Genomic DNA, 17,778 nt, shown 5'->3' on the forward strand with positions numbered 1-17,778 from the left:
TAGGATACATCGAGAAGACTTTGGAGGAAAGGAAAGGATCCGGCCGGAGCAAAGCGGGGAAGACGCGTAGACATCGCGGGGGACAACTCACCGGCCACGGAGGCGGGAGGCAAAAAGAAAATGAAAAAAAAGCGCACATGAGACCTGTCATCCCGTCAGGACTTCAAGAGAGACCTGCCGGTGCCAACTCATCAAGCAGGGTTTACGAGGCGAGCATTTCGGCGCCCTGGAGACGGATACAGACGCCGCCGAGTATTCCGAATCACCGCGTCGGCCGACGACCGCCCGCCGACAGCAGAGGTGATCGGAAATGCTTGTCCTCGCCGTCGGAGGTGTGGACGCCTCGCCGCCTCGGCGGAGCTGTTCCCAGTTGCCAACCCGCTCACCGCTGGGTGATCGATTCGACCTTCTGCATTGAAGATTATTCACAAATGAACACCGTAACCATCAAGTTCTTGAAATGTTGAATGATGAGCATTTTTCGTAAGCTCAGGTTTTGTAACGGCAACACCTTCAGCGATTACTCCCTCCCTCCCAATACAAAACATATTTTAGAATAAAACACATCGGTACTAGGTTGTATTTAGGAGTATATTGAGAGTGGACTGACAGCCTGACATTGAAGCTTTGGACTGAAAGCCTAAACTGGACCATTCTATTTCAACCCGAAAAAAAAATTGGCACAAGTGTGACCCAAAACGAAACATTGGTACTCCCTCTATCATATTTTAAGTGCAGTGATGGGTTTATATACCTAATGTGTTTGACCATCTATCTTATTTAACATTTTTTTATGATTAGTATTTTAATTGTTATTAGATGATAAAACATGAATAATGCTTTATGCGTGACTTGTTTTTATTTATTTTTTCATAAAATTTTAAATAGGATGAACGGTCAAACGTGAGACATGGAAACTCACAACTGCGCTTAAAATGTGATGGCGGAAGTAGTAAACAAATGGTACAAGACGAAACAACAACAATATGACCCAAAGTATAATTCACTTGCTTACTAATGGCCCAGTTGAATCGCGGGAATGGAGAAACAAATGAATATGAAAAACATAGGATTTTGACGGGAATACAACTGTAAAATAGATAATTGCATAAACAATCGTTTAGTTAGACTATAGAAAAAACACATGAATTTGAAAAAAAGATTAAAACAGTTTTACCTCATGATAAATTTCCTCCTATTATGATTTTCATTTGAATAGGTGAGATTGGGGGGGGGGGGGGGAGTAGGGTTACATACTTACATGTAAAGTGGCTAAAATAAAAAAAAATGTCTATACAATTCCTTCGAAAATCCTGTGAAACATCATGTTCCATATAAATTTTAGAAAATTTCTAGCACTCCTGGAATTTTTCTTTGTCTACATCTCTCTTTTATTAGGTGTTTTCTTATGCTCCACCCTTGGTTTTCATGATATTTTGATCCTGCATTTTTTCCTATTACTGTGCTTCGAGACAAAAAAAACCCTCATTATTTCCCTCGGAGTAGCTGAGATGATTATGTGTTATTTACTGATGGTATGAACAATGAATTAATTAAAGCTTGTTTAGACTGGAGTACTATTGTTTGGTAGTAAAATTGATAATTAAATGACTATATTTGGTTTGTTACCAAATATTACAAATATTGTTAATGTTTAGAGAATTTTAACAATATCACATTTAGTTTATCCTAACAAAACTTAGCAATGTCGCTAACTTATCAAAAGTTTGCACTGTCAAATTTTGAAAAGATTTATTTTGACAATAATCTGAGTATGTCCATATTATAGTTCGAAAAAGTATTTAAAATAATGTAAGTTGAAAAATGGCATTAACCGAACCAAACTATCATAGGGAAATTCATCACGGGCTATCGGATCCACACAATGCTAGAGGATCCAGAACCCTCGTCACTTCCTTCTCCTGGAAGCCGTCGTCTCCCCAGTTCCGTTCCCCGCCTAGACCCCCAAAACCCCAACCATTCCGCCGCGCGTGCTCCGGTCGCCCTAGTGCCCCTACCCATCGGTGGCGCGGCCGACCGCCGGCCCCGTTCAATGGGGAAGCGGCCGCCGGTCGTCGTCCTCTCCTCTTCTTCCGACGAGGATGAAGGCGGGGGCCGCCGCGCTGCCACCCGCGGCCCGTCGGCGCGGAGGGCAAGGACTCCTGCGACGGCGCCCGCGCCGGCTCATGCAGCGAGCGGCCCGAGGAAGAAGCCGCGGCGCGTGAGTAGCGCGGAGAGGGGCCGCCGTCGCGCTACGGGCGCCGCACCGTCCGGCTCCCAGAAGGTACCGATGTCGAGCTAGAGTTCGGTTGGACGGTTTGCTGTATGAATGCTGTATGTTGCGCTTAGTTAATAATACTGGGACTATCTCGCTCTTAATTGGTGGGATATACATTTTGTCTGTGGAATTGTATACTAGCACTAGATATTTGTTTTTTGTTTTTTTTGGGATGTCATAATTCGTTTTGGAGTCTCATAATCCCTGGTTTCTGATATATACTTGTTTAGGCTATGTCCAGACGATATGAGTTGTGAAATATGTATAACAGTTTAGTTGGCACTTGGTTGGAAAGCTATCAACTTAACACCTAAAGTTCTACTTGCATAGGAGATAATTTCCCTGGTTATATGTCCATTTCAGTCGAAATGAAAAGTTGGTTATGTATTATTTTTACAAGCTAATGCTCTCTTTGAGATTCAAGAATAAGGACTGAATAATATTTTTATTTTCTGCTCGGTGATAGGATGGACCATTCCTTTTTCCCTGATTGAGTTTTGAACTATGAACTCGTAATGCAGGAAAGACCTATTAATGCTACTATCTACTAGAGATTTGGACTTGGCTACTCTTTTACGACTACTAATCTTAACTGAGATGATTCCATCTTCGCTACTAGTAGCATTGCAAACTGCTGAATTGTTCCAAATAAAGTAATTTGCTGTCAGTACTCAGCAACTCAATGCTTACTGATGTTTTATCTCCTTACCTTTTAAAGGCTGAATTTGACATGCTTTCTGAAGATTTTTCCGAATGTCTAAATGACTTGGGCATGCCAGGTACATCTCTTCATCGATTTCTTGATTTAAAACTTTTTTTTAAAAAAGGTCCTGACCAATGTAATTATCAGATTCACTAAGTACGAGTGTTTTACTAAGTGGGCAGATTTTTTATATCTGTCGCTACAGTTTACTTGCTAGTTAGTCAGGGATTAGCAGTTTGACAATAAGTTAATAGAAGATTAACTGCAAATGACATAAGTAGTGTTATTTTACTATTTCTTTCCTGACTCAGCATATGAGAAGTTATCGTGTCCCTGGGTTTATCTATTTCCCTTTTTGTCTGATCCATCAACTGTTTGAAGCTTAGTAGTTTAACTATGGAAGTTACTATTTAGATTTTGCTATCCAAACTAAAACCGAAGTGCTAACAGTTAATCACTGTTTGCAATAACCTACAAAATCAACCATATATGAATATTTTTCCCATGTAAACATCTTAATTTGTTACTATATTTTTGCAGAATTTTTAATTTTACTATTCCTAAATTACTCTAATTTGTTCTTCTTGAGTGTTCCAGCATTACATGTATTCTTTTCCTGTCTGTTATAAAAATAATTTATCAAAGTCTTACACTAGTAAGATGCCTTTGCTTGGTATTCTGACTACTATGGCCATTGCAAGTCTTTTTATATGTTGATTAGTCTATTTCTAGGCAGGATCTATATGTCAAACAGAAGAGCTTTGGGTTGACAAGTACAAACCACACTCGTTGGCTGAGCTTTCTGTTCACAAAAAAAAGGTTAGTGCATTTAATCTTTTATGATTAAGTAAATTTATTCCGCAAATGAGCCTCCTCAGTCCGGTGCATTGCAGAAACAAAGATTTTGTTCCATCCACATTGTATGGGTTTTGATATGTGACTTGAATTTCTTCAGATTGATTTTCATCATAAATAAAATGCGAAAACTTTCTGAGAACGTTAGTTGTCTGCCTTCTCGTAGGTCGAAGATGTAAAGAAATGGTTGGAAGAAAAGCTGAGGGCACCAAAGGTGGTTATTCCTTGAGTTTATGACATTGAATATCCAAGATTTGTGAGTAATGGGTCTGGGTTATCTTCAGGATCATTAATATTAGGTTACTAAGCAGATTTCCAGTATTTGTTTTTATCCTTTTGCTTTCAATTATTTGATAATGTGAGAGTGCTGAATTTGGCTTCTGGTTGTGGTCTCAATCAAGGATGTTTCCAGAATAGAAGGGATTGTTACAATATGTATGACAGGCAAGATTAGAAGGTTGCACCTTTGTTTGCAACTTTGCATACATATTGTAATGATTCTGCAGTCTGTTACCGCCTTATAATAGAGTATCTCAGGAAGCTAAATTATAGACCACATGATGAATAGCATTTAGATTTGGCACCAAGATGTAGGAAAAGTCAGCAGACTCTTTTTCAATATTTGAATGTTTTGAACTGTAAAAATTATTATGAAGCTTTTGAGCTTACCTCAGTTCTGCAAAAATTTACCTGCATGAGGCAATGTATTGAACTAATGTGAATTTTGAGTCGCATGGTATTAACTAGTTAATTATACAGATTCAACTTTACCATATATGTGATGAACTTTTAGGCATGAACTAGTTTCACTTGCTTGCACAACAAAGAAATACTGACAGTGCAAACACAATTCTTACAGGGAACATTTGGAGGATGGACTCTTGTCCTTACTGGCCAAGCTGGCGTCGGAAAATCTGTATGTCCTTTCATGCTACTATTCTCTTGAATTTTAGTTTTTCTTTTGCGGAGTTTGTACAATATGCAGACTGTTAACAAGTGCTAATAAATCAGTTGAACTTTAATTCATTGCTGCTTGTTAGATTCCTAAAGACCTAAGACCACCATATCCCACCATATCTGATATGACATAAACAAGTCCAGTGCGACATGACCTGTTGAAAATGCACTGTATTGGTAACAATGGATCAAGACATTGAGTGAATGAGTATCACCTCAACTTCAAGTAATTGCCTACTAAATCAAATGCATCCTCCAGTTACCCGCCTATCTTATTTCTACTGTTCTCTTTTGGTTTCACATAGTGACTATTTTGTTGCCCCTGATGATTTCAGAACCTTAGGAACTATGTTGACCTATTGATGGGAGTTGTCTAATGATAATGATTGTTACATCTATTACAGGCAACTATCAAAGCAATTGCTGCTGAGCTTGGAGTTGAGATATGTGAGTGGACAGCCCCAGTACCGACACTATGGACAGAACATTTGCATGCTAACTCAGGTATCATATGTTTTGAGGCTTAAATATTCTCTCTTTTGCTCCAAAAATTGTTTCCAGCTGACTTCTGATAAAAGTATGGATGAAGTCCATGCGTTTCTATACAATTTAGTACTCAGTATGCTAGTATAGCACTTGCAACTTGCAATCACGTCCCAGTTATTTTTTTTCTTTCAATGATCATTTGAAGGACTTGGGTATATATCCAAGCTGGAAGAATTTGAAAACTTTGTCGAGAAGATACGGAAATATTCGTTGCTTTCTCCAACCAACTTTGGATCGCAAAGAAAGCATACTATCATCCTGATTGATGACATCCCTGTAACAAGTGGAAAAGTTTCTTTTGCAAGATTAGGAAAATGTTTAACAGGTCTAATTCAAAGTACTCAAGTACCGACTGTAATTTCACTTACCCAATATCATAAAAGTGAGAATAACGATACTGCAATGTGGAACTCTGAGGACCTTGAGTCCTTACTTCAAAGTGCTGGTGCTCATAAGGTAAGATTCCCTAGTAAAAGAGCAGTTGCTGTTTGACAGCTTTGATCATCATGGCGAACAAACAGGTTTATGTGACTTAAGGGTGTACCACCAATTTCCTTGCAGATTTCTTTCAATCCAGTAACCGTAAATTCTATCAAGAAAATTCTTGTTAGAATATGCAAACAAGAAGGCTCTGACTTAACTGACGATTTGGTGCATCAAATAGCTACATCCAGCGGAGGTGATATCAGACATGCAATAATGTCTCTGCAGTACTACTGCCTAAATCCAAGAAGGCTAAATTCTGCATTGGCAAGAACTGCCATTCTGCCTGGTTTAAAGAGCGGTGGCTCTCTAGTTCCAGGGCAAGACAGTTATGGTTGCAGCTCTGTAATACCTACTGCATGTGGAAGAGATGAGACACTTACATTATTCCATGCACTGGGGAAATTTTTGCACAATAAAAGAGAAACATATAGTGAAGTCGATGTCGGTATGTGATAACCTACCTCTGCACAACCTTCTTCTTGATATTGGTATTTACTCTCTCCATTCAAAAATATAAGAACTTCACTATATGGCGATGTCAGCTTTTGAATCTTGTTCCAAAATATAAGGATTTCTAGCACTATTCATAGTACCATTTGTCCCATCAATCACTTCCCATTCAAATTTCTTCCCATCTTACCCCCACCTACTCTTCCACCCCCACTTAGCCTTATTTGTTGAGGGGCACTAAAAAGTCTTATCTTCTCAACCTTAGTTTCTGCTAAACAATCTAGAAACCCTTATATTTTGGAACTGAGGTAGTATTTTTCATAACGTATTGATAACATGTTACAATTATAATTAACGTGTAGACTATTTACATTTTTTTCGAAGATTGTTTTGTACAACATTTTTTTCAAGAGTTTAGTGCTAATTCACTTTGTGCGCTAGTTTTTATTTGGTGCACGAGTAGTTTATAAAGCAGTTACTATGCATCCTTTTGTGTTTATCAGGTCTACTAAATACTACTCCATCCGTTTTAGGTTATAAGATGTTTTGACTTTAGTCAAAGTTAAACTGCTTCAAATTTGACTAAGTCTATAAACTTAGTCAAACTTGAAGCAGTTTGACTTTGACCAAAGTCAAAACATCTTATAACCTGAAACGGAGGGGGTAGTAATTACTTTTGATTTCTCTTAGCCTTGGAATTCATTTTTGGTTAGTATGGCTATATCTTACACAGCACAAGTTCCTCTGTGTATTTCAGGATCAGCACGTAACATGTTTAAAATCACTTGTTAGTACTTGATTTGTAGTCAGTTCATTTGCCCCACTTAACATCATCTAATACTTCGTAGTTACATGTTCATAAGTTCCATAGTTCACTGTGGACTGTGGTTACACACCACTACAGTATACTCTGCCCCTTTTGTTTAGATAACTATTCTTATTGGATTACTTCATCAAAAATGTACTATTGGATTATAGAATGCAATGCTGTGATTCTGAATGCCTGCAAGGGTGGTTTATTAAATTTATGAATGACCTAGCTTTGTTGTGTCTGAAACTTGTGATACTTCAGCTGTAGATGTGGATTCGTTTCCTATGAAAGAAAAACTAAGAAGAAATCCACTCAAAATGGATATTCCAGAAAAGGTTCTGTCTCAAGCGCATGGAAAAGTGCGGACAGTTGCTGACTTTCTGCATGAAAATGGTAAACATTGAAAAGTTTTACCATGAGTATCATACACTATGCATATTATACTGTATGCTTGTAGCTGTGTTATATGATTCCATGCTCGTTGTTGAAACACTGAAACCATGATTCTTGAACTTCGAAGTATTCATGCTTATGTGGCTGGCTGCTGCTGTAATTGCTGCTTTAGCTAAGGAAAGTAGCAAACTACTTTACTTTTTTTTTTTACATCTATCTTCCATCACCGTTGCTGTCACATACTCGCGTATTCACAATAAGCCATCAAATTAGAGTGCTTAATTTCTTTTGACTGAGTTTATGATGTGAAAATGAGGATGGTATGGATTAAAAATTGTTCTTCTGTAACCGTGCTTTAGCTTCATTACATTTTCATCAACATTCTTTTTGTAGGTGTTTGTTCTTGATAGAGCTAATTACCTACCTTAACCTCTGTCAAGGTTTAACTTATAGTTGAGTAAACATGTGAAACTTGGCATCTTGCAGTTCTTGATTTCATTGACAATGATGCTATTGATGATGCATGGAGTGTGGCGTCATATTTGAGTGAGGCAGATTGCCTTCTTGCTGGTAGTCCAATTTCGTCAACCCGTTGGATGGTAAATGAATCGTATGAAGCGGAAAACATGACACAACTTATTGCTGCTTCCGTTGCAGCACGAGGAATTCTTTTCGGAAATGCACATGTGTCATCATCAAGGTACCTTCCTTGTGAATATGGGTTCATCTGACGGATCTCAAATTGATAGTTTTTGCTGTGATTTGGCTAAGCAGGTGGCATACAATCCGTAGCCCAAGAGTTTGGCAGATTGAACAGTCATTTCGATCCAGAAAGGTAAATTCGACACCATACCATTTCCATGCAATTATTTAGACAAGTTTGGAAAAATCAATATATGTGTTGAAAAATCAATATATGTGTTATCATATATTTTCTACTAGTACTAGAGAGTCAACTTTCACATCGTTCTAGAGTACTTTCTCTCTGAACTCTGAAGTAAAGAAAAAACAGTGGACACCACATATCACATATTTGCTTCCTTTCTACAAGAGTCATAATGAAATTATTAATAGACTGTTTATCATTTGAAGATATAAAATTAGTTTTACCATAATATTAAACCATGCTGATGAAAGTTCTTTGATACCAGTATGATTTTGATAACATTTTAGTCAGCTGAGGTCTGATTATTTGCATTTACGTGTTGGCAAAATGTAGGATCTGATTCTTAGAGAAAGATACGATTGTTCAAGTACATCTGGTTCTCGCAATTTCTCTGATGTAGTCACAGAATTCAAACCATTTGAGAGATGGATTAGTCCTCATAATGATATGCCTAGAAGTAACTCCTTCAACCACAATATAGAAGCAAGCAGTTCTGAAGAAGATGGAGATGAGATAGAAGATTGGTGAAAGCGGTACAATTATGTACCCTTGCACCAGACCCTGGACGACTTTTGGAAAATCTGGATGCATTGCTGCATGCTGTAGATCTGCCTAAACAGCTAACCCAGAAGTAGTTGGTCGCATCAATTCGTTTTTTGCAAGACTGCCATTTTTTGCGTACCGAACCGAAAAGGCAGAGTTGAAAATCATAGTATCAATCGACAATGGCTGCAAGTCTTCGTGAAGCATGTTCAGCCTATCAAACCTTTTTTGGGGAGTTGCACTTCAAATTCGACCCATGAAGACTGGAGTTGGGCCTTGCCGACAGCCGACAGCGTCGTTCTTATCAAATGTGATGAGCCTTTGGCTTTGCTGCTTCACATGTTCATATCGAACCAATTGTACCTAGAGTCTAGTTAGTAGTTAGTGTTCGGTAGCCATAGGAATCATTTAGAAACTGTTCGGTGCAAAAGAATTGGAAACACATGTGCCATGCAGGTTTGGCCTTTTGCTTGTTTTCTCGTGCAAAACTGACCAATGCTGTGCTGCACGCACGAGTTTGGAGGTAAGCCAAACTTCAGTGCGTGTTTGGCCGCACGGCAACTCCAAGAGCAATCTGCCGACGAACACCGAACCTTAGATGTTGACTTGAGGGCATCACGTGCCATCACGAGGATGTAATATTATAGCATATGGTCAATCCTTCTCATAAAGGTTATATTCACCTTCAAACGAAAGAAAGCATCGCAATCATAAAAAAGAAAAAAAAATCTTGAACACTTTGATATTTTTCTTAATCAAACCAGTAACTTTGGTTAAATTTATAGATTAATTTAGCAATATCTTTCCGTTCCAAAAAATGAGGGATCTTAAATGGATGAGATATATGATATATCATAGTATCATGAATTTGAACAAAACTATAAATGTGAAGAAACGATTTGTAGTACTAGTGCTAGGATGTATCTTATCCGTCTAAAATTTCTTATATTTTGGAATGAATGGAGTACCATATTAGTCTTATTAAGTATCACATTAAATATAAATATATTATATTTGTTGCGTTGAAATGTTGCTATGATTTGTTATAAATTTGATCAAACTTAAAAGTAGTTTCGCTTAAGATAAAAAAAGTTAAAGTGTCTGTAATATGAGGAGGGAGTACAAATTTTTAGGTGAAATTTTGCCAAGGTATTTTTTCACATTTCCGTAGCTATTCCCAAGCCATATATCTCCTATCTCCGTCAGAAATCCAAACAATCGCGATTCGATCATCTGTTCCACCCGCCACCCGCCACAATCCCCCAGACGAACGCTCCGTCGCGCGCGAGCCCCCGTTGTCGGTGCTCGAATCCTCCCCGCGTGAGAGGTGAGGTGAGACCCCTTTCCCGCCGCCCCCGCCAGGGGCGGATCGGGTTGCGCCTGCGGCCTACATGTGTCGGTGGGTTCTTCTGGTCCGGTGATTCCTCCAGCCTCTCTGTTCGCGCGTGCCGTCGTCGTCGCCGACGCCCAATTCGGGGGCGGTGCGGGAGGCCTGCGATGTTTTGGAAGGACAGCGGCGGACGGAGCAGCGGCGGCGGCGGCGGCGGCTGGCTGGAGCAGAACGGCGTGGGCCCCTTCGGCCAAGTGCGCGTCCTCGTCGTCGGCGATTCAGGTCTGTTCCGTCGTGACCCCCCCTTTCGTTGATCTGCGAACTCTCCGAACCTGATACCTGTCAAATCCATGTCTCGCTGAACTCAGTGGAAACAAGTAGGGAACGCCATTAGGACGTCGCGGGGCTGATGATTGTGATCCACTGTGAATTGTCTGTTTAGGTGGTGCAAGGGACGAAGAGGGATAGTGGCTTGGTATGAAGTGAATTTTGCATTTTGATGAATTCGGTTAGCCTTGCCTGTTTGTATGTGAGGGGATTTGAGCTAGGCTTTTTGTGCACGGATATTAACAAGACCAATGTAGTGGAAAACAAACAAGGTGCATTTGTTTGACTAGCTAGAAACCAGAAAGGAAATCGTCAGTCCGTCATCATGCCGAGTTAGTGAATCCAACTCCTGTGGGAGGATACTGTGGTCCCATCAATACATCGTCATACAGAGTTAGTGAAATCCTACTCTTGTAGGAAAAAAGAATTTATGAATCCATCATAACATCATCATCATTACATCGTCATGCAGAGTTAGTGAAATCCTACTCTTGTGGGAAAAGAAATTATGAACCCATCATTACATCGTCGTGCAGAGTTGGTGAAATCTTACAAGAGTAGGAAATGAAACCATCAATTAATCATCATGCAGAGATACAAGAGTTGAAATGTTTTTTGGCTGTTCAGTTCTCCAATTATTCACCAAGAAGGTGTGTCAGTGCTCACTAACCTTGGATGGAATTGCGCCATTTTTCTTTCTCTGAAAACGTGGGATACCAAGGAGGAACTTGGTACCAAAGAGGCAGTAGGTATGTTATCTACCCAACATTTAGTCCAGGTGGAAATAATGAGCCTATTGAGACACAGTAGACCAAGCATCATGTGGGACTGAATTTTCTATGTGGCCTTTCACTGAATGTACTGTTCTCTCGTGGATGGTACTATGTTGCATATAACTGAAATGAATGCACTATAGCTGGCATGTACTTGTGCATTGCTGACTATAGTTCTCCAGATGTATACATTGTCATTATTCCATTTTACCTTCTCAGGTGTTGGGAAATCCTCTTTGGTGCATCTCATTTTAAAGGGTTCTGCTATTGCTCGACCTGCCCAGACAGTAGGATGTGCGGTTGGCGTTAAAGTAGGCACTCTGGCTCTGTACTTTCCTCAATTGCACCTTTTGCTATTTGTATCTGCTTACATTTTTACTGTTATCATTTCAGCATATTACTTATGGAAGTGCAGGCGGTTCTTCTAATAACATCATCAGCGACGTTCAAAGGAACTTCTTTGTTGAGCTTTGGGATGTTTCAGGACATGAGCGCTACAGAACATGCCGTTCAATTTTCTATACACAAATTAATGGTAAATGTCATGTGACTATCTCTTTATTACCAGCATATTACTGTCCTGCATCTATGTACCCATTGGAGCCCCTTTATTGCTTTTTTTTTTCACAGGTATCCATTTATTGTTTGAAACTTGAATATGTTCACATGAAGCCCAAATTTTAGTTGTCGCGTGTTATCGAGCAGCAACTCTAGTTTTATCTCTACTTCAATTTGTTTCCCAGTATGTACTTCAGCAGGAGAAACCACTAGAGAAAGCTGTCTATATCAGATCCTTGACCCAAACTCTTAATGTGTTTCCTATCGATCAATATTAACAATTTAGTACACTCATTGTTTCATTTATTATCATCAGGTGTCATATTTGTTTATGACCTCTCTCAGAGGAAGACCAAAACAAATTTGAATAAATGGGCAGTTGAAGTTGCTGAAACTGGCACCTTTTCTGCTCCACTCGGATCTGGTGGACCAGGTGGGCTTCCAGTGCCTTACCTTGTAATTGCTAATAAAGTGGATCTTGTTCCGAGAGATGGTTCTAGAGTTAGCAGTGGAAGTCTTGTTGATTTTGCTCGTCAGTGGGTTGAGAAACAGGGCCTGCTTCCTAGTAGTGAAGAACTTCCACTCACAGATAGCTTTCCTGGGAACTCTGGTCTCCTCTCGGTTAGATTCTCTTCTTGCCACATACTAAAGTTCTTGCAAATCATTCTCTTATGTAGTTGTAGCAATCAAGATCCATTACTAAGTAATGGTTTGGGTAGAGGAAAACATTAAAAATTCTTATTGGTAGGGTCTGCACAATGTTACTCTGAGCTAGTTCTTGTGTGTTTAAGTCGATTTCTGATTATTGCAGGCTGCCAAAGAAGCAAGATATGACAAAGAAGCCGTGATCAAGTTTTTCCGCATGGTTTGTTTAGAATTAATACACTGATTTTTTCCTCCCTCTATGTTTTCATCTGCTAATGCTGTTGAAATGCATCTTTCAGTTGATTAGGAGAAGATTTTTCTCAAATGAGCCTGCTGCCCCGAGTCCCTGGTCTCTCACTCCGAGAGAAGATAGCATCCTTCCTGTAGAGACTCTCAAAGACGAAGTTGATAGCTTTCAAAGGAAAAGGTGCGTGCCTAAACATGAAATTCACACATAACAACAATTCAAAAGGTCGAAAGCAAAGCAGAATATAACTTGAGATATAATCATGGCATCAATAGCGAACCGGATGCTAACGAAACACATTAAGCTCTTACGTGCACAATACTTTGCAACTACAGCGGCGAGGACTTCATGTACAAGGGAGTAACCCCGCTGCCTGCACAGAGGAACCTCGCATCGCCACCAGATCTCAGTCCACAGCAACCGGTGTTCTCTTTAGATAACTACAGATATCACAGATACTCCTCGCCGTCGCTTCCTGATGTGAGCAGCAGTAGAACAAGCCGAGAGGATATCGATGTATAGTACAGATTACACAGGCCACCACAGTAGTACGTCGAACGCCGACGTGGGAGCATATGCTGTGCCTTGACGTTGGATTCCATAATACCTTGCTTGCAGCACAGCGAAGGTACCAAATACTATTTGTCGTCACCCCTAATCTTTTATCTGATAGCAGCGAGATTATTGTTTTATTTGGTTAAATATGTATATTCATTTAACAGACATGAGATTGATGTGAGTAAAATATGTCAAATATAGATTTTTTTCCTTTGTTTTACATGCTTATTACTGTTTCATTGCTGTGAGCTTAATTGAATTCCATGCGGTTAGGCCCGACATACTGTACTCCGGTTTTTAATATCATAGACTTTGGACATACGAATAAACCATTCATCTTATTCAACAAAATTAAGTAATTATCAATATTTTTATTGTGTTTTTTATCATTAAAAGTATTTTGAATATGGCTTAACTTTTTTACATATATTTGCACAAAAAATTTGAAGAAGAAACCTCTATTATTAATATATTAGTATGATGCACTTTGATCATTCTATTACATTTATGATACACACAAATTGGACCACCAATACCCAAAGTCCCTGAATACGCGCCAATGATATATACTGTATATACGTACGTACGAATTCCTATATCACTAGATGCATATGGTCGGCAATTTGGCTATCAGTACAGCCAGACCGCCCTTTTGGCCGGCAAAATCAAGTAGTAGTACTACTAAATTACTGATTGCATGTACATACCATGCATGGAATTATTTAGGGATTAATAATTGCGGCACATATATATATATATGCATGATTAATTTAGCTTCCCATAATTTTCTATTTTCTAATGCCATAGATCGATTGTGTGCTCTTTGTTGATAAAGAAGATATTTTTTTTATTTTCATTAAAGCATATTTTGGTCGATTGTGTATAACAATAAAGCTGCAGAAAGCAAAAGGAGAGGAGCTCAAACCTACAAAACGATTCATAGCACATTACTATATATAAAAACGAATCCTGTACGTAGGTAACTAAACCAGTAATTTTCACAAGCGGATCATATAAGCCTCCTAGAACTATAGGCATGCGGATTTTTTTTTTAAACAGCAAAGCTTTGCCATTTTATATTGATAGGCATTCGGAAATGACTTGTTTGGCCACACCTTTGAAAAATCTCTTGACCGTACTGTAGAGCACCTGAGTGCATGCACACATTTTTCTTTCTGATATTTTTTTTCACTCGCATTTCTTTTCTGATTTTTTTTTGTCGAAGGAACCTATATATGTATAATCATTTTATTTTGATTTACTGGTAGAATCAGGATTAAAGGAAATACGTTATCCAACTTTCCTGATTCCCTCGATTATTGTTGTGTATATTTTCAGACGGTAATATCAATATTACCATTTACAACATAGATTAAAGGAAAAATCAGTCTGCGAAATACTAAAAGGTGCTGGACCAAACAAGAGATTATCAAAATCTACCGCAGTGCCGAACGGAGTCTTTAGTCCCTAAAAATAGCTGTTTTAACTTTTAAGTTGTGTATCTATTCGCCTATACTAACAAAAATAATTCATGAATGTTTTTCTTGAACTTTAAAATCACAATATCTGAATGTGCCTCCAACCTATATAAACAATGACATATTTTTTTAAAAAAAATCACAATAGTTTTCTTTCTAGAAAATGAATTAAAACCCCAGCCTCTACATTGAAAGTGGAGGTACACGCTACACTTCCCCAATTATTTGACCAAACAAAAACAACTTTCGTTTTCTCATTTAGCACGTACCTATATCTGTATTTAGTTGACTCTACTATTAATACAGTTTATACTTCTATATACTATCATCTTCATTACTCAATTATAATTCTGTGCATACGAAATCACTCATATTCATGTTTCATAGGGTGAATAATAATGGATTTTATCTACTAATAAACTAAAGGAATAAAATTGTCATGTTTGTTTGCCCCCAGATTCTGACTGCATATATAGCAAGATCTTTGCATGTTTACTGTTAATCAACTACAGGCGCCGTGCCAAAAACTCCAATGATCACCCTAGCTTGAGGCATGCATATAATACAGTGCATGCTATCAGTACTGAAAGAGGAACTTTCAGGTAGCAAATGTATTACGCCTTCTATGGTTGCTCGTAACTTCACAATTAAGGAGTAGAACAGTAGTACGTACGGAGTACTCCCTCCTTCCCATAAAAAACAAATCTAAAACCACATGTGATATATTTTAGTACGATGAATCTGAACAGATGTATGTCCAGATTCGTAGTATTAGGATATGTCACATACCGTACTAGGTTGGTTTTTTATGGGATGGAGGGAGTATGTAGCAAAGCAAACACTACCCTGCAGTCTTTAACTTCTTCCCCAGAATACGTCACATCACGTGTAGCCCACTGAATATAAACACAGCCAAACACAAATACATCCAAGAACACAATATATTCCAATATTTTGTCAAGCACACCCACACATTCATATGATTAATAACTAGACCGTACCATACATCAATAATGCCACTTGTGTACATCACCATGTGGAGACAGAGTAGACCACATGTGTACGTAGTAAATTTCTTGATACAAGGGTAATAATCCAAAAACTCATCACCCCATATCATCAAGAATACCCCAATTACACTACGTGCGTACTGCATACGCATGTACGCGACGTAAAACCCTAGATATCTACGTAGCTAGCATAACATATATCACACACACAAATTAAGCTTAGGCAACATCGTCGTCTTCATCGACCTGACTCACCATTGACGAGTGCAGAGCTAGCATCCATCCAAAACGCAACATCGCGGTCAAGCTACCGGACAACTCGACCGACCATGGCTCGAGCATCACAACTTTTCTTCTCTATCTTCCAATATTTTTTTTCTCCTACTTTCGGTACGTCTTTTTCCCAACCAAAGAAAATAATTTTGGTGGGAAATAATAATAGACACATTAATTAGACAGGTCATGCACAGCTAGGATCCAAGGACACACCGTGTGATAGATCGATCGATCCTAGAGGCGGAGGACGCGGCGGAGGCTGTCGGCGGCGGCCGCCTCGGCGTTGCATGACGGGGCGGGCGGCGGAGGCGGCACCACCTTGTTGCCGGCGGCGGGGGACGACGACGACGACGTGATCACGAACCTGGGCAGCGGCAGGCTGCTCGGCGGCGGCGCGAGCACGTGCAGCAGGTCCTGGACGAAGTTGCGGGCCACCTCCTGCTCCAGGTCGTCCAGGGCCTCCGCCACCGCCGGCGCCGGCGGCAGCGGCGTTGCCCGCTCCAGCGGCTTCTTCTTCTGTGTTCCTCCCTTCGTCGTCTCCGTCGACGGCGGCGGCCTCGACGGCTTCCTCCTCCTGTCCCTCTGGCGCGTCGACGGAGTACTAGCTCTGCCGCTGCGCGGCGGCTGCTGCGGCGGAGGCGGGTACGGGAAAGTGGCGTACTTGGTGGCGGCGGGTGGGAGCGGCAGGAGAGGTGGCTGGTTGGACGGCAGGAGAGGCAGAGACGGCGACGAGTACAGCGGAGGCCTCGCGTACGGGAGCGCGGGTAGTGATGCATGGCTCCACGCGCCACCTTTGTATTGCTGGCGTGGCGCCATCGCCGGCATCGCGCCGCCGCCGAGGTGCCCCGGCCGGAATCCGCCGCCTCTCCTCGGGAACTCGAAGCTCCCGGAAGACCGGCGATCCAGAAGAACGTTGTCCATGATGATCTCTAGGAGGAGACGAAAAGTAATTCGAATTTCTCGCTCAGATCGTCGTTCTAAGGCGTTTTTCCACAAAAGGAAATATGGAGCCTTGATGGGATTTCCAAAGAGAGAAGGAAAAGATCAAGGGGACGATATGATCAAAGCTCGAAATTAAATTATATCGAACTTGTGTCTGTGTATCAGTTTTTGCATGAAATTTGCAAGAAGTAATTAATTAACTAGATCCTTGGGATTAAAAACAACAAGGATGCTAGCTAACTATATATATATGATCGATCGGTTTCGATCAAGAAGAAAAAGAACGAGAACTGAGAAGGAGAAAATTAAGAAAAGAAGCTATCTATATTTGCGAAGAACTTATCTTCCTAATCGATCCTTCTCCAAGAATGAAAAGGAGCTAGCTTGATCTATCTAAGGCAGAGAGGGAATAGCCATGCACTAAGCCCACCCTCGCCTCCGGGCTACAGCTCGCGGGGATCCAAACGCCTCTTTTTATAGACACACAAGTTGGTTGAGACGTGCTGTTGGGGGAGAGAAAAACGGGCCAGCTGGGGTTATGTGACCTCAAAACTACCGTCCTCGTTTACTAATGCCTCGCTAATGGTAGGTTTGCACGTGTTAATTACAGCCTTCTAGGGTTGGAACACTTTTGTTGGTGCCCCTGAGGGCACGATGGTATTTAATTCTTTGCCACTTGTGGGGGGCATTATTCGGAGAACAACAGAGTAGCAAATGAATCTTTTT

General features: G+C 40.2%; 3 protein-coding genes across 4 annotated transcripts; 2 read left to right on the forward strand and 1 right to left on the reverse strand.

The window, feature by feature from the left end:
- Window positions 1-1,912: 1,912 nt before the first annotated feature.
- LOC127768601 (cell cycle checkpoint protein RAD17) lies at window positions 1,913-9,379 on the forward strand. Of its 2 annotated transcripts, none has more exons than XM_052294213.1 (12): window positions 1,913-2,284; window positions 2,997-3,057; window positions 3,718-3,800; window positions 4,003-4,050; window positions 4,696-4,752; window positions 5,198-5,297; window positions 5,485-5,795; window positions 5,901-6,270; window positions 7,348-7,479; window positions 7,966-8,179; window positions 8,254-8,314; window positions 8,699-9,379. In XM_052294213.1, the coding sequence occupies exons 1-12, from the start codon at window positions 2,054-2,056 to the stop codon at window positions 8,891-8,893; spliced, it is 1,863 nt and encodes a 620-aa protein (XP_052150173.1). In that variant the 5' UTR covers window positions 1,913-2,053; the 3' UTR covers window positions 8,894-9,379. The 2 variants fall into 2 exon arrangements, with proteins under 2 accessions (XP_052150173.1, XP_052150174.1); XM_052294214.1 differs by having other exon boundaries at window positions 2,164-2,284; window positions 3,714-3,800.
- Window positions 9,380-10,120: 741 nt separating this feature from the next.
- On the forward strand, window positions 10,121-13,556 carry LOC127765276 (small GTPase LIP1-like). Its single transcript, XM_052290142.1, has 7 exons — window positions 10,121-10,520; window positions 11,558-11,649; window positions 11,732-11,873; window positions 12,213-12,517; window positions 12,708-12,761; window positions 12,841-12,968; window positions 13,124-13,556. The coding sequence occupies exons 1-7, from the start codon at window positions 10,406-10,408 to the stop codon at window positions 13,308-13,310; spliced, it is 1,023 nt and encodes a 340-aa protein (XP_052146102.1). The 5' UTR covers window positions 10,121-10,405; the 3' UTR covers window positions 13,311-13,556.
- Window positions 13,557-15,749: 2,193 nt separating this feature from the next.
- On the reverse strand, window positions 15,750-17,513 carry LOC127765175 (formin-like protein 5). The gene has a single exon (XM_052290020.1). The coding sequence runs from the start codon at window positions 17,029-17,031 to the stop codon at window positions 16,345-16,347; it is 687 nt and encodes a 228-aa protein (XP_052145980.1). The 5' UTR covers window positions 17,032-17,513; the 3' UTR covers window positions 15,750-16,344.
- Between the last annotated feature and the right edge of the window lie 265 nt (window positions 17,514-17,778).

The sequence above is a fragment of the Oryza glaberrima genome, chromosome 3 (assembly GCF_000147395.1).
Source record: "Oryza glaberrima chromosome 3, OglaRS2, whole genome shotgun sequence".
NCBI lineage: Eukaryota > Viridiplantae > Streptophyta > Magnoliopsida > Poales > Poaceae > Oryza > Oryza glaberrima.

What these genes read in the sequence shown, in the direction of transcription:
- LOC127768601 (XM_052294213.1), top strand. Translation starts at nt 2,054, where the DNA reads ATGGGGAAGCGGCCGCCGGTCGTCGTCCTCTCCTCTTCTTCCGACGAG. An exon ending in CACCGTCCGGCTCCCAGAAG is followed by an intron (nt 2,285 to 2,996) that starts GTACCGATGTCG and finishes TACCTTTTAAAG; the next exon opens with GCTGAATTTGACATGCTTTC. An exon ending in AAATGACTTGGGCATGCCAG is followed by an intron (nt 3,058 to 3,717) that starts GTACATCTCTTC and finishes ATTTCTAGGCAG; the next exon opens with GATCTATATGTCAAACAGAA.
- LOC127765276 (XM_052290142.1), top strand. Translation starts at nt 10,406, where the DNA reads ATGTTTTGGAAGGACAGCGGCGGACGGAGCAGCGGCGGCGGCGGCGGC. An exon ending in TGATCAAGTTTTTCCGCATG is followed by an intron (nt 12,762 to 12,840) that starts GTTTGTTTAGAA and finishes TGCATCTTTCAG; the next exon opens with TTGATTAGGAGAAGATTTTT. An exon ending in GATAGCTTTCAAAGGAAAAG is followed by an intron (nt 12,969 to 13,123) that starts GTGCGTGCCTAA and finishes TTGCAACTACAG; the next exon opens with CGGCGAGGACTTCATGTACA.
- LOC127765175 (XM_052290020.1), bottom strand. Translation starts at nt 17,031, where the DNA reads ATGGACAACGTTCTTCTGGATCGCCGGTCTTCCGGGAGCTTCGAGTTC.